Below are 15,699 nucleotides of genomic sequence, written 5' to 3'. Positions count from 1 at the left end.
GCCCCCCACTTACATTTACAGTCTGGTCCGTATCTTCCAGGCCAGCACAGTTCACATGCCGTTCCATTGAACCCAGTGTTGCATTTGCACTCGCCACCCCCAAAGTACTCATCAATGCAGACACCCCGGTTATTGCATGGTGTCGTGGGTCCTCCGGGACAGGCTGGAAGAGATTTAGCACAAGTGAATTGTCTGGAGTTTAGCATTTCATGGTTGTGAAGAGGGGGACCTAAAAACCTCTCTAGCAATGGGATCGGACAGATGTTAGCCGGGACGCGGCAGACCCCAATAGGGGAGGCCAAAGATGTCCCCCAATCTGACTAGGCCAGGGCTTCTTAACCTTGTGGATCATGAACTCCTCTGGTAGTCCAGTGAAGCTTAGAGAAAACATAGGAAGCATTTTGGTGGTGCAGTGGTTAGAGCATTGTGTCTGGTGTCAGTTAGGCCTCGCTTACTGGCTGTGTGATCCTAGGCAAGTTACTGCACCTGTCTGCCTCAGTTTCCTCAACTGTAAAATGGGGATGATAACAGCATCTGTCTTGTAGGGATATTGTAAAGATCAGAATGAGAGATTTATAAAGATTTGTAAATTTGTACTAGTGCTTGGCATACAGTAGGTGCTTAATAAATGCTTATTTCCTTCCCTCTCAGAATAATGTTTTTAAGTACATGAAATGAGATATAGAAGATTGTGAAGGAAATGAATTATATTGAGATACAGTTATTAAAATACACAAAAAATCACAGACCCTAGGTTAAGAATTTCTGGCCTAGGTCTTGGCTGGTTTGTTGTGTGAGCTTCTAGAAAAAGTCCCTGGTGACTCAGTTTCCTTAGTGATCACACAGAAATGGTTACATTTACCATCTTTTTCTTTGCCAGGGGATTAGAGGATGGTATCAGTAGCAACTGAAAGATTAACTCTCTGGGCACCAGGAGGTGGCAATTCTTTGTGCCCTACTCTAGCCTTTCAACAATTCAGTTCAGTTCAAATATTTATTAAGCTTCTATTATTTGAGCATTTTGTTAAACGCTTGAAAAGAAGCCTTGATTAAGAAGACCAAGTCTATGCTTTCTGAGACCTTGCAGTCTAGCAGGGGATACACAACACAACACACACACACACACATCCCAGTCGTAAGGGGGTGATGGAAGGAGGGCAGGGTCTCACCTTGACAATCTCTCCCAAAGTAGCCCTTACAGCATTTAGGCAGCCTCATAACCATCGTACATTTCTGCTGGCAGCCTTCCAGGTTCCTCCTGAAGGGCAGGTCATAAATACACTTTTGCTTCACTCCCTAAAGAGTTTCCGAGCCCCCACAGAGCACAGAAGAGAAGAAGGAAGAAATCCAGATAAGACATTTACCAGTAAGGTGAGTGGAACACATTGTGGGGTTCCTGCATCGATATCTCAGTTGCTATCTCCATCACAGCTGAATGATATGAACTAGCTCCCCCTACCCTACCCAAGTTGTGGATTGATTTTTTCCCCCTCTCTGGAAACCAAACTGAGTACTGGTATATCTGGCTATCTAACTACTCCCTTGTCTGTATAATTTAAGAGAGGGGTGGGTGGGTTGGCAGGTTGGTGGGATTATTTTTTTTTCTCTCTACCCACACACATTTATTTACCTGAACACTGACCTAAATACTAATCGTATTGCACGTGCACACACACACACACACACACATGTGCACACACACACACATTCTATCAGGATACAACTGCTGCTATTTGGCAAGTGATCTGCCATGGTAAAACTGTTTCAGATAGGCAGCATATAGCTGAGTCTGAAATGTTATTTTGTTATCAACATACAGTCAAGGAAGACCTGAGTTCAAATATGAATTCAGATACTTAATGGCTGTATGGCCCTAGACAAGTCACTTAACTGTTGTCTGCCTCAGTTTCCACATGTGTACAATGAGGATAATAACAGCACCTACCTCATAGGGTTGTTGTGAGGATCGAATGAGCTAATATTTGAAAAGCCCTTAGTCCTGAACCTGACACACAGTAGGTGCTTAATAAATGCTTGTTTCATTCCCTCCTCTCCCCTTCCATCTAATGCTTATTGATTGAGTCTCAAGTCCCAGATGGACATGATTAGCTGAATTCCCTCAGATGACAGTCTCCCGAGGAGAATGCAGACATGCATGTCCTACCCTCCCCGCTACGTCCAACGGAGCAGAAGACTCCCCACTTTCCTGACCATATAACTAAAGAGGAACAAAGAACATTCACACAAGGGTGGGAAATCTGGATTCCCTACAACACCACAGATGTCTCCGATCAGAGCACTGACCCTGGAGGCAGAGGTTCTAGGTTCAAATCTTGCCTCTGACACTACCAGTATAACCACGGCCAAACCACTTAAACTACCTGGTCCTCAGTTTCCTCAGTTGGTTTGGAGCATATGAACCTCAGAAGTCTAATCCAGCTCTAGATTTATGATCTTATTTCTCTAATTTATTTATGATCAACATTTCTTCCTCTTCTCTCTGTCACTGTCTCTCCTCCTCCTCCTCCGTTTCTCCCTCTCTCTCATACGTGTCATGGAATGATGATGGGCTAGCCTCAAAATCACTAACAGCTTTCTTGCTGCTAGTTTCCACATTAGGAACCCGGCAGGCAATGCCCATCCAGCCCTGGGGGGGGGATTGCCTGGCATTGTGTCTGCTGCCTGTAAGGAGCCATCCTTTCTGCCACACTGACTGGCTCCCCCCGCCTCACTGCTATCACACACGTGCCCACATGCACACAGATGCACACTCACACACAATGCATGCACATGTACACATATTTGCACACATGCGCACACACAGACTGAAGAATGTGAAGTTTTAAGACTAAACATAGGCTTTCCCTCTGAAACATTATGGCTGCATTCACAAATACCTTTGGCTTACTCCACGTTGGGCAACGAGGAATGTTGTAGCAGCTTCCACAGTTTCCCTGGTACAGACAAAAAGACGTTTATTTTTAAAGATCATATTGGAAAGTAAGGGGCATTTCTATGGTTCATACACTGGGGGACTGATCAAGAACCTCTATTATGTGGTAGTCATCGAGAAGGAATTGGAAGACACAAGAACTTTGCCATTTTAATGGAGAAAACAGGATAAAGTGGATTCACCTGGTTACTAAGGGACCAAAATGCCTTGTTAGAAGAAGATGATCTCACATATTCACTGTTCCATGGCCAGAGCCCAGAGAGCATCATTATAGTGAAACTCTACTGTCTTTTCTGGCTCCTTCCTCCCACTTTTTGACACTTTAATTGTAACTCTCATAGGTGTAGCCTCTGTCCATCTACTCAGTACTTTTCTTGCCATCACCCACTTTTATTCATGGCTCTCCCATTAGAATGAAAGTTCCTTGAGGGTATGGGCTATTTCTTTCCTTCCTTCCTTGCTTCCTCCCTTCCTCCCTTTCCCCCTCCCTCCCTCTCTCTCTTTCCTTCCTTCCTCCATTTCTGTCTCCTTTCTTTCTTTCTCTTTCTTTCTTCCCTTTCTTTTCTTCTTCTTTTCCTTCCTTCTTTCCCTTCCTCTCTCCTTCCTTCCTCCCCTCCTTCCTCTCTCTCTCTTTCCTTCCTTCCCCCAATTCTGTCTCCTTTCTTTCTTTCTCTTTCTTCCCTTTCTTTTCTTCCTCTTTTCCTTCCTCTCTCCTTCCTTCCTGTCTCTTTCCTTCCTTCTTCCCTCCCTCTTCCCTCCCTCCCTCCTTCCTTCCTTCCTCTCCCTCTGCCCCTTCCCCAGCACTTAGCACACGCCTGGTACATAGGCAGGGCTTAATCAATGTTGATCAATTGTCCTTTCCGGTTAACACCTCACATCTAGAGATGATTGCCGAGCTAGAGTTCTTTCCCTCCTCCTGTCCCCTTGTCAGCTCAGCGGGCTGTTATCCTGAGGGTTTGTGTGTGTAGTCTTTAACCCTGGGAAATAGACCAGAGATGCACATTATCACAGAAGCAGTCTTCCAGGTCAATCTCCTCTATATGCTCTATTATTCAGTCATACTGGCCCACTTTCTGTTCCTTGAACATGACAGTCCATCTCCTACCTATGTGCTTTTGCATTGACTGTTCCCCATGCCTGCAGTGCCCTCCTTCCTTACCTCTTCCTCCTAGAACCCTTGGTTTGACGTCTCAGCTCAAATGTCGCTTTCTGCAGGAGACCTTTCCCAGTCACCCCAGTAGCTACAATCTTCCCCTTCAGGGTAAAAGGACATTTCCTCTAAAAGACATCTTATAGATCTATTTTCAATTAGGATGGAAGCCTCTTGAAGACAAGAACTTGTTTTTGCTTTTCCTTTGAATCCATACTAAACACTAGATAAGTTCTTGAGGATTGGTTGAGGTATACTTTGGCTCATCCATAAGAACATAAGATCTGTGAGAGTAGAAACTCTCTCTCTCTGTAGATATAATATATATGTATATATACATGATATATATACACACACATGTACACATGTATGCGTATATATGTGTATGTATGTGTACATATGCATATATACATATATATGTATATATTACACACACACATATACACACACACATATATGTGTGTGTATATATATATTCCTAGTGTATAGCCCAGTACCTGGCATATAGTGAATGCTTAATAAAACGCTTGTTGATTGAATGGCACCACCACCAAATCACTACCAATTCCCATACTCTTCCAGGCCATCTCTGAGTAGATTGGCCACAAAAGCAAGACCAAGACCTCTGGGGCTTTTACATTTGCCACAGTGCAGATCACAGGATGCATGCACTGGTTAGAAGGCAGCTTCGCACCAAAACACCAGGGGATGGGGCGGGACAATTTTAGGACTGACCGAGATGTTGAAGATAATGAAGTTGTCACAGCGGCCCCCCAAGCTGGGGTTCATCAGCATGCAGTCAATACCATAAGCAATACCACTCTCAAACTCGAGCTGCCGCTGGAAAATCCGGCACTTCTGGTCATTCAGGAAGAGGTCACCCTAAGAGAAAAGAAGGGGAGAAAACCAGTAGCCGGCTTGCAAGCCCTCCCAAGCCTTTCGTCTGCATCCCAGGCTGTGACTAGTGGAGAGACTCGATCAGCTTCCACTCACGTCCTTCTCTGGTGCTTTATCATGATATGGAGATGACCTTGGACTCTTCAAGGCAGTAGCAGAGCCCAAGGCTGGGAAAGATCTGAGTACAGGCTTGGTGAAAGACCGTATGGCTGTTGTCTGAAGGGACCATGGAGGTCACCAAGTGCAACCCCCTTATTTAACAGATGAGGAAACTGAGACCCCAAGCTTATGTGAACTAGGAAAGGTCTTGGGTGGGATTTGAACCTCGGTCTTCCTGACTCCAGGACCATTGCTGTGTCCATCCACTCCACCTCCTCAGCACCAGAAGGCTGGCCACGAAGTGATGACATTCTGGGCCAACGGACATTGCTTGCTAAGGTCTGATTAAGTTATGATCTGTGGCATCAGAAGACTTGAATTCAAATCCTGTCTCAGACACTTACTAGCTGTATGATCCTGGGCACATCGCTTCCCTAACTGTAAAACGGGGATAATAATAGCGCCCATTTCCCAGGGTGGTTGTGAGGCTCAAATGGGGTAATATTTATCTTTTGAAAATCTTTAAGTATTATATAAATGCTAGCTATCATTATTATTATTGACAGTAAGTTATTATGGATAATGATTGTCAATTAACAATGATTATAATAGTATGGACAAAGTAGCCATACTGACAAAACCCTTTATTTTATAAATCTCTGAAGAAGTTCAGCGGAAAGAATGTAGATTTTGAATCGGAGGACATGAATTCAAATCCCAGATTTCCCATATCCTACCAATGTGACAGCTAGGGCAGCTAGCTAAGGGGCACCTGAGTTCAAGTCTGGCCTCAGACACTTCCTAGCTGTGTGACCCCGGGCAAGTCACTTCACCCTGTTTGCCTCAGTTTCTTCATCTATAAAATGGTAAATCTCTCTAGCATCTTTGCCAAGAAAACCCCAAATGGCCATGGCCATGACTGAAACAACTGACCACCAACAACAAACCATATGACTTTGGGCAAACAAATTAACCTCTCTGGGTTTTGGTTAACTCATCTATAAAACGAGGGAGCTGTTATAGATGACCTCTGAGGCTCCTGACAGCTTGGAATCTGTGTTCCTATAACCCTACAGACTGGTTTCCATCATCCCAGCCCTTCTGGAGAATACTTACAATGTTGTTCTCATCACCGCATTTCACACTGAGTTCAGAACCTTGTAGAGTCTTCCGGGATGCGACACTGGGCAAGTCCACTGCCAAGATCTGGGTGAGAGAAACAGCGCCCCATTAATAGAACACCTGACGTCCTGAAGGACCCTAGGGTACCTGGCGAACACACCGCATTCTTGGGCTATCTTTCCCAAAAGTGGTAATATTTTCAGTAAGATGTTTGATGTTGTTTAAGGGAAGAAAGAATGGTGAAGAAAGAACCTCTGGAGAGACCCGGCTTTCAGGGTTGGTTTAGAGCAGAACCACGGGAAGGTCAGGTGATCAAGGGGATGACACAGCTAGCCACATGGTTGGTTTTATCTTTGAGCTTCCAACAAACAGTAGGCACTTAATGAATGCTTGCTGATTGAATGATCAATAACATGGATGAAATAGTTTGTGGCACCTCTGTGACTTTGTTTCTTCTTCCTGTGGAATGCCTTTCCCTCATCTCTATCTTGGAAAGTTCTGTGGCTCCTTCAAGAATCAGCTCAAAGATGCCTCCTCTAACCCTCTTCTGGAAGTGACTCTTCTCATCCCTGAACTCCCCAAGTACTCAGTTTAGATTTTTTTGAGGTGGCTATGTAGCACAGTGTTGCTGTTGGATGTTGAATCTGAATTCAAACCCTGTCTCCTATATTTACTAGCCTTGAGACCCTGGGCAAGTCACTTGATCTCCCAAGGCAGGTACAGTGTACAGAGCAGCAGACCTGAAGTCAGGAAGATACCAGTTTAAATCTAGCCTCAGACATTCACTAGCTGTGTGACCCTGGGTAAGTCGCTTAACTGCCGTTAGCCTCGGTTTCCTCATCTGTAGCACCTACCTCCCAGGGCTGTTACGAGTATCAAATAAGCAGTAATTCTAAAATGCTCAGCACAGTGCCTGGCACATTGTAAGTGCTACATAAATCTTAGCTATTATTATTATTTAATGAGATAAGATCAGATAACAGTGCTTTGCAAACCTTAAAGTGCTAGACAAATATTAGCTAGTATTATTATCTACAATTTATCATCTTTTTACCTTCCGTTTTGAATATTCCACTATGCAAAAAAATGAAACTTCACTTGACTTCCACACATCAGTAAGCTTATATATATAAGCTTAATGCTTATGTGAAGAAAGGCACAGTCTCTGCCCTCGACCAGCTCAGTACTAATGGGGAGATACAACATGCAAACTTCTCATACAAGACATGTCTAGGATCAGAGGGAGAGCTTTCCTGCCCTCTAGGATCTTACATTATTCAGAACTAGGATTGAGATAAACCTTGTACACAGAGAAGCGGATGCCAAGTAATTCAAAGATAGAATGAATGCTAACAAACGACTGGGTGGATCACTTCGATATTCTAGAAAATACCTTGCCTTAACCAGGAGCGTCCTGGTAAATGTTTAACAACCGGCTCTCTGAAGAAAAAAACGACCCACTTTTAAGTTTAACCTGCATCATTATTAGCACTTTCTCTATCACTTTCCTAAGACTAGATAATCAACAAAACAGTAAATCAAACCCTTATTTGTAGTGATAGTTGATTTCCAAGGTGTAAATGCTTACACTGAAAATTTAATAACCAGGCTGGTTAGAGCTGGGTCCAGCTCACCCTTGCCATATTAGATATTTGGTTTTTTGCCTTGTTTTTAGTGATAGTCAAACCGAGACTTGAGAAAGACTTTAGCTTAAAAAAAGCCAAGTCCCCCACTACATCTGGGGCCATCTCTGTTCATCCTGATCCATAGCTGGCCACTGGACCCAGATGGCTATGGAGGAGAGAGTGAGGCTGGTGACTTTGCACAGCCTTCCTCACTCAAATCCAATCCACTTGCATGTCATGGCATCACCTCCCTGATGTCATGGTCCTCTTTGAGAATGAAGGACAAACAACAACAAGAAGAAGGTATGCTTCTTTAAGGCAGAGGCCCTTTTGTTTTTGCTTCTGTATCCTCAATGCCTACTGCAAGCACAGTGCTTGGAATATAGTAGGGGCTTAATAAATGCTTGTTGACTGGTTGATTTTGAAGACCTCAATCTTACTTTAGTGTTGAACATCCTGGTTAGGAACGTCCCCATGCTGGGCTACTTGCCAGTGCGTTGTCTCTCACACATTCTTCCTCTTCCCCACTAAAACTTCCTAGAGGCTCCTTCTGCCTTGTAAAGTGATAATCAGATGAGGAAAGAGCATGGAGAGCGGCCCTAAGGGCCTTCTGTGATATACACATGTTTAACAGAGTCCTTCTAGAGGCCTTTGTTGTCTGATTACTCTAAAAATCAGGACTTTAGGGGAGGTAGGGGGAGAGTGTGACCTTGGGTTATTGTCCAGGTGATGCCCATCAAGAGGTATATGAATGCAATGGAACATTTTTCTGCTGTAATAAATGATGACTATGGAGGAAGCAGCTAGGTGGTGAGATGGATGGAGTGCTGGATGTGGAGTCAGGAAGACCCAAGTTCAAATACTGCTTCAGATACTTATAAGCTCTAAGACTCAGGGCAACTCTCTTAAACTCTGTTTGCCTCAGTTTCCTTAGGCATAAAATGGGAATAATAATAGCATTTACCTCCCAGGGTTGTTGTGAGGATCAAATGAGATAATATTTGTAAAATGCTTTGCAAATCTTAAAATGCTATATGTTGTTATATGATAATGAGGCAGATTGCATTGAAGTATGAGAAGACTTATATGAATTAATGCAGAGGGAAGTAAGCAAAACCAAGAACACAGTACTTGAAATAATTAAATGGAAAGGAAAACTACCAGAAAACAACAAAAATGTTGTAAAATGATAAAGAATAAACTTGGCTTTAAAGGGGAGATATGAAAAGATTCCCCCCTTTGCAGATATTGGGGTCCATGGGTGTGTAACATTGCCTATAACATCAGATACTTTTCTGGAGTGTTGATCAATTTCACTTATTTGTCTTCTTTCTCTCTTTTTTTTCCTTAAAAAAAAGGACTCTCTTTTATAAGGGATGACTCTCCAGAAGTGGGAAGGGGAGGGGTAAAGGAGGAAATTCAGGTGATATAAAACCAAAAGATACCAATAATATCTATTAGAAATAAATATCGTGGTTGGGGAGGAAGGATGGGGGGGAGCAAATTCAAGGGCAGGTAGAGTCTTCTGTAAGATCACACAGAGTAGGCAGCCACCAACTTTGCCAACATCGAGGCTCAGAGGACTGTTGGTCCTTGGGATACCACTGAGTTCAGAGTAGGGCCCTTGGAGCTCTTACCTTGGAATCTCTGATGATGTGGAACTTGAGGTAATCTTTTAGTTTATCCTTGTTGTCTTTACCGAACAGGAAATCCTGTTGTTCCTGGGGAAGGGCCTCCAGAGCTTTGTCCGTGGGCCAAAACAGGGTTACGGGTTTGTGAATGGGGTCATTAATGACACTTAGCAAACCAGCATCCTGAAACACAGAGTGAATGAACTTCAGGACTCAGCCACAAGGAAAAGTGAGGAGGGAGGAAACAGTTTAGAATGTGGGTGAAAACCTCAACATCCCCCTCTCCCATAACTTTCGGTGGTTTGCTTGGAACCCCTGCAGACCAATTTGTGGTGCACAGAGATGTTTATCAGACTGTGGCCTCTCTGGTCCACATCATCTTAGGAGAGCACATGAACCCCAAAGGAAGTCAAAGATAGAAGGAAAGCCCCCCAATATATAAAACTATCTGTAGCAGCATACTTATAATAGCAAAGAGACATAAACAAAGTAGATGACCATCAATGATTGTCAAAGAGACTGTGGCATATGAATGGGCAGTGGTCACTAATGGGGAGTATTCAGGAAACTTGGGAAGACTTGGATGACCTGGCTCGGAGGGAAGAAAGGAGAATGAAGAGGATGATTCACACAACGGCCACAGTAAAATCATGGAAAATGTCCCTAAAGACTTTAGAACTTTGATTAATGCAGTGAAAATTTTACTTTAGTGAGTTGTTGGGGAAACATATCTTCTTCCTCTTAGCAGAGAAGTGGTAGACCATGGGTGCTGAATGAGGCATACTTTGTGAGAGCTGGTCAATGTATTCATTTGTTTTGTTTAACTGCTTTGAAGGAAGACTGGTGATATGGGCGGTGGGGCTACTGATGGTGTGCTCAATAAGAAGTGACAAGTGCTGTTGAAAAATGTCAATAAACTATTTAAGAATTCTTTAAAAAAAGAGGACATAATAAAATACTTGGGAGTCTGCCTACCAAGACAAACCCAGGAACTATATGAACACAACTGAAAAACACTTTTCACATAAATAAAACCAGATCTGAACAACTGGAAAAATATTAACTGCTCATGGGTAGGCTGAGCCAATATAATAAAAATGACAATTTGATCTAAATTAATCTATTTATTAAGTACCATAACAAACTGTCAAAAATTATTTTATAGAGCTAGAAAAAAATAATAAAATTCATCTGAAAAACAAAAGGTCAAGGATATCAAGAGAATCAGTGAAAAAAATGTTAAAGGTGGTGGTCTAGTCGTACCAGATCTCAAACTGTACTATAAAGCAGTAATAATCAAAACAATATAGTATTGGCCAAGAAATAGAGTGGTGGATCAGAATAGATGAGGTACAAATTACATTGTAGTAAATGACCATAGTAATCTACTATATGATAAACCCAAAGATCCAAGCTTTTGGAACAAAAACTCATTATTTGACAAAAACTGCTTGGAAAACTGGAAAATAGTATGGCAGAAACTAGGTATGGACCAACATCTCACATTGTATACCAAGATAAGGTCAAAATGGGTACATGATTTACATATAAAAGGGTGACACCATAAGCAAATTAAGAGAGCTTGGAATAGTTTATCTTGTCATATTTATAGATAAGGGAAGAATTCAGGATCAAAGAAAATATAAAGAGCATTACAAAATGTAAAATAGATAATTTTGACTATATAAAATTAAAAAGTTTTTGTACAAACAAAACCAATGTAACTAAAATTATAAGGAAACAGAAAACTGGGGAAAAATTTTATGCAACAAATATCTCTGACAACAGCTTCATTTCTCAAATATATAGAGAACCAAGTCAAATTTATAGGAAATACAAGTCATTCTCCAACTGATAAATGGACAAAGATATGAACAGGCCATTTTCAGACAAAAAAAATCAAAGCTATCTATAGTCATATGAAAAAAATGCTCTAAATCACTATTGATTAGAGAAATGAAATTTAAAACAACTCTGACGTGCCACTTCACACCTATCAGTTTGGCTAATGTTACAAAACAGGAAAATGTTAAATGCCAGAGGGGTTGTGGGAAAAATGAGACACTGATGTACTGCTGGTGGGGTCATAAACTGATCTAACCATTCTGAAGAGTGATTTGAAACTATGCACAAAAGGCTATAAAACTGTGCATACCTTTTGATTCAGCAATACCATATTGTAGGTCTACATCCTAAAGACATCCAAAAAAGGGAAAAGGACCTATTAGTACAAAAATATTTCTAGTTAGCTCTTTTTGTGGTGGCTAAGAATTGGAAATCAAAGGAATGCCTAGCAAGAGGGGAATGACTAAACAGGTTGCGGTATATGATTGTAATGGAATATTATTGTGCTGTAAGAAATAGCAAGCAGGATGATTTCAGAAAAACCTGGGAAGACTTACGTGAACTGATGAATAGTGAAATGGACAGAACCAGGAGAATATTGTACATAGTAACAGTAACATTGATGACTGTGAACTATGAATGACTTAGTTATTTTCAGCAATACATACAATGATTCAAGATAATCCCAAAAGACTAATGATGAAGCATACTATCTGTCTCTAGAGAAAGAACTGATATTGTTCAAATACAGAATGAAGCATGCTATTTTTCACTTTCTTTCATTCCCCCCCACTTTATTCAAGTTTTTTTGTACAGAGTGACTAACATGGAAATGTTTCACATAATTGTACATGTATTACCCATATCTGATTGCTTACCATTTCAGGGAGAAGAGAGGGAAGGGAGGGAGGGAGAGAATTTGGAACTCAAAAATTTAAATAAAAATGTCTCAAAATTAAAAGAATAAGAGGACATAAAGCAGCACAGTACAATGGAATGAACACTGACTTTGGAGTCAGAAGCCCTGGGTTCAAATTTCACCTCTGACACTTGCTCCCTTGATCCTTTAGGCAAATCACTGCCCAAGCCTCAGTTTCCCCATTTGTAGAATAAGGGGGTTGGACTAGATGACCTCCGAGGTCCAGTCTAGCTCTAAATCTTTGACCCTGTGATCACTTCACCTCCCTGGGCCCTCAGTTTCCCCATCTGTTAAACAAAAGGTTTGGATTAGATGACCTCTAGATGTAGGATTCTGAATAAATTAGTTATTTTCCAAAAGATTGTAGCCAGGATGGTAAGATCTGATACTATTCCATGGAAGAATCAGAGGAAGGGAGTGGAATCTTTGGCCTGGAGAAGAAGGGTAAAGGAATTTGATGAATGTCTTCAACTCTTTAAAGACCATCATGAAGAAAAGGAATTAGATAGTTTTCTGGGTGTGAGAAGACAGAATTAGCATAAAGGGAGTAAATTACAGGGAGGTAGATTTCCATTCAATTTGAGGAAACAATTTTTCCCAAATTAAAGCTATCTAAAAATAGAATGATCTCTCTCATGAGGTAGTGAGCTCTCTGTCACTGGAAATCTTCAACTAGAAGCTAGATGATTAGGGGTGTTGTAGGTAAGTAAAGGATTCATGCTTCATGTAGGGGCTGGACCAGATGGCAGTGGAGGTCCCTTCCCACTCTGATCCCTTCACTGTACATACAACCCCAACAGACTATGGAGTTTTACTGAATTTATGGTGAATTTTACGAATTCAGAGCTGGACAAAAACTTGGATCATTTAGTCCAAATCCTTTCATTTTATAGATGAGGGAAACTGAGGAACTCCCAAGTTTAAATACTTGTCAGAAGTCCCCACTGGCAGTAAGCAGTTGAGACAATATTAGCTTGTCCTCCAGAATGTCTGCCTTCCTCATGCTGAACCGGGAAAATAGAGCGATCCTGAGAAAACACCTCCAAGCATTTAGTCCTCTTCACAGTCCTCGGTTCTTACCAGGGAGCCATCTCCAGTCATCCTGATCCATATCTGGCAACTGGACCCAGAGGGACCCAGAGGAGAAAATAAGACTAGTGACTTTGTACAGCCCTCCGTCACTTAAATCCAAACCACTTGCATGTCATGGCTTCACCTCCCTGATGTCACGATCTTCTTCAAGATCAAAGGACAATCCACGAGAACAACAATGGTTCCTACCTGTAGTATGCTGCTGAACTTCAAGTATCCCTGGTGAATTGCTACTGAGGTGAGATTCTCCTACAAAGAGACAAATATTTTGTTTCCTCTCATCTGACCAAGAATTAAGTTATTAGACAGTTCATGTATTTGAGATTCTAATACTTAATCTGGCAATCAGTCAACAAATACTTACTATACACCTACTATATGCCAGCCAATGTGCTAGGCTCTGAGGATATAAATACATATGTGCTTAATATACAATAGATGCTTAACAAATACTTGTTGAATAAATAAATGAATCTGTATAAAGGTTGCCTCCCCCCTTTCCCAGAGTGGAATATAAGCTCCCTGGGGGCAAAGATTGTTTTTCATCTTGTTATTATATTCCAAATGCCTGACACTTAGTAGTTGCTTAATAAATGTATGTTGAACTGAATTTAATAAGGATTTAGATAATTCTCCCTTTGGGTTAGAAGCATGACTAATTGAATTTAGTGGGATCTCCAGGTTACAAGTTGTTGTTCAGTCATTTCAGTCCTGTCTCATTCCTTGGGGTTTTCTTGGCAAAGATATTGGAGTGGTTTGCCATTTCCTTCTCCAGCTCATTTTATAGATGCAGAAACTGAGGCAAACAAGGTTAAGTGACTTGCCCAGGGTCACATAGCTAGTAAATGTCCAAGGCTAGATATGAACTCAGGAAGAGTTTTCCTGACTCCAAGACCAGCGCTCTATCCACTACGGTGCCACCTAGCTGGTTTCAAGTTAACATGACCCTTCTTTACTCACCATATGATTCCCAGATGCATCTTTGCGGATTTCTTGCAGATTTTTTGGAACCAGCACTTGGTCTATGGTGTGGATCACCCCATTGCTACAGATGATATCACTGGAGACTATCTTAGCTTTGCCATTTAAATACACTGTATCCTGAAATGAGCCAAAACAAATTTAACAACCAGATCCAAACTGATGACGGGGCATGTTGAGCCAGTTCATGGAGCCACAACAAATAATAATAGTAGTGATGACGAGGATGATAAGAGTGGTAGCAGTTTACCTGATGTAGGACTTTAAGGTTGGAAGAGTAATTTACTTACATTTGAGTTTTCACAAAAAACCCATAAGACAGTTATAACAGACATCATCACCCCCATTTTATATATAAGTAAGCTGAGGCTGACAGCTTAAATAACTTGCCCGTTGTTACATGGTTAGTAAACGCTACAAGTGGGATTCCAACTCATCTTCCTGATTTCCAGCCAAGCACTTGGTCTATTAATAACAGTAATAGTTAGTATTATAACCAACATTTACAAAGTATTTTAAACTCTGCTTTATATGTGTGTATATTATCTCATCTGATCTCCACAACAGCTCTGTGAAGTAAGTGCTATTATCAGCCGCAGTTTAGAAATGTGGAAATTTTTTGAGCCTGAGAGAGTTTAAGTGGGTTGCAAAAAGTTGTATCGGCAATAAGTGTCTAAGGTAGGATTTGAATTCGAGTCTTCTGGACTCTAATTCAAGCACCGGATCCACTATATCACCTAGCAGCTGCTTGTCATGCAGCAATTGTGGGCAAAACAGAGCCAAAAGGACAGTTGGTATGACCAGGGCTCTGAAATGGAGACTGTGTTAACTCCACTCAGTTCTCTTTGGCAGCACAGAAACATTGAGCCTAACACTTAGACATCTACAATTACTCATGAAGATAGGAAACTCCTGGTAGTTCTTAGATCCTAGATGAGTGCCTCTCTGGCCCAACTTTGCCCCACTGACCTCGTTCAATACTGCCTGCCTGGGGCAGTTTATAGCTGACATATTCACTAATTATCGCTCTGGGGGCAAAATCAAGAGGTCAATTAGTGATCATAAAATTATGTGTCTAATGCTAGAAGGGTCCTTAGGGACCATCAAATCCAACCTTTTCATTTCTGTAGATGGGGAAACTGAGGCACCGGGTCACAGAGCGAGTAGGTGTCTGAGGCAGGGCTCAAACCCAAATCGTCTTGACTTCATGTCTAGGTTTTATCCATTGTATGATGCTGCCTTCCATTGTAGTCACTCAAAGTCCCACTAGCTATTGTTTTAATAAGAAAATGAACTAAATAAGGCAATTTTCATGTGCAGAAAAGCACAAGATATGGTATAAATTTTAAAAATCAATAGTAATAGTAAGTGATGGACTCTCTAAG

General features: G+C 41.5%; 1 protein-coding gene across 3 annotated transcripts in view; it reads right to left on the bottom strand.

Moving 5' to 3' along the window:
• Positions 1-15,699, bottom strand: part of STAB2 (stabilin 2) — a 171,397-nt gene that overhangs the window by 31,128 nt on the left and 124,570 nt on the right. For all 3 annotated transcript variants that reach the window (XM_036760302.1, XM_036760303.1, XM_036760304.1), the window contains 8 exons: positions 14,294-14,434; positions 13,523-13,582; positions 9,484-9,660; positions 6,216-6,305; positions 4,839-4,985; positions 2,898-2,954; positions 1,170-1,296; positions 14-163 (listed from right to left, as the gene is read on the bottom strand). In XM_036760302.1, coding sequence (XP_036616197.1) covers positions 14-163; positions 1,170-1,296; positions 2,898-2,954; positions 4,839-4,985; positions 6,216-6,305; positions 9,484-9,660; positions 13,523-13,582; positions 14,294-14,434 — 949 coding nt within the window. The remainder of the gene's footprint in view (positions 1-13; positions 164-1,169; positions 1,297-2,897; positions 2,955-4,838; positions 4,986-6,215; positions 6,306-9,483; positions 9,661-13,522; positions 13,583-14,293; positions 14,435-15,699) is intronic.

This window comes from Trichosurus vulpecula, chromosome 5, assembly GCF_011100635.1.
Source record: "Trichosurus vulpecula isolate mTriVul1 chromosome 5, mTriVul1.pri, whole genome shotgun sequence".
NCBI lineage: Eukaryota > Metazoa > Chordata > Mammalia > Diprotodontia > Phalangeridae > Trichosurus > Trichosurus vulpecula.
Note: the sequence above shows the minus strand (reverse complement) of the source record. Positions and strands in the feature narration are given on the sequence as shown.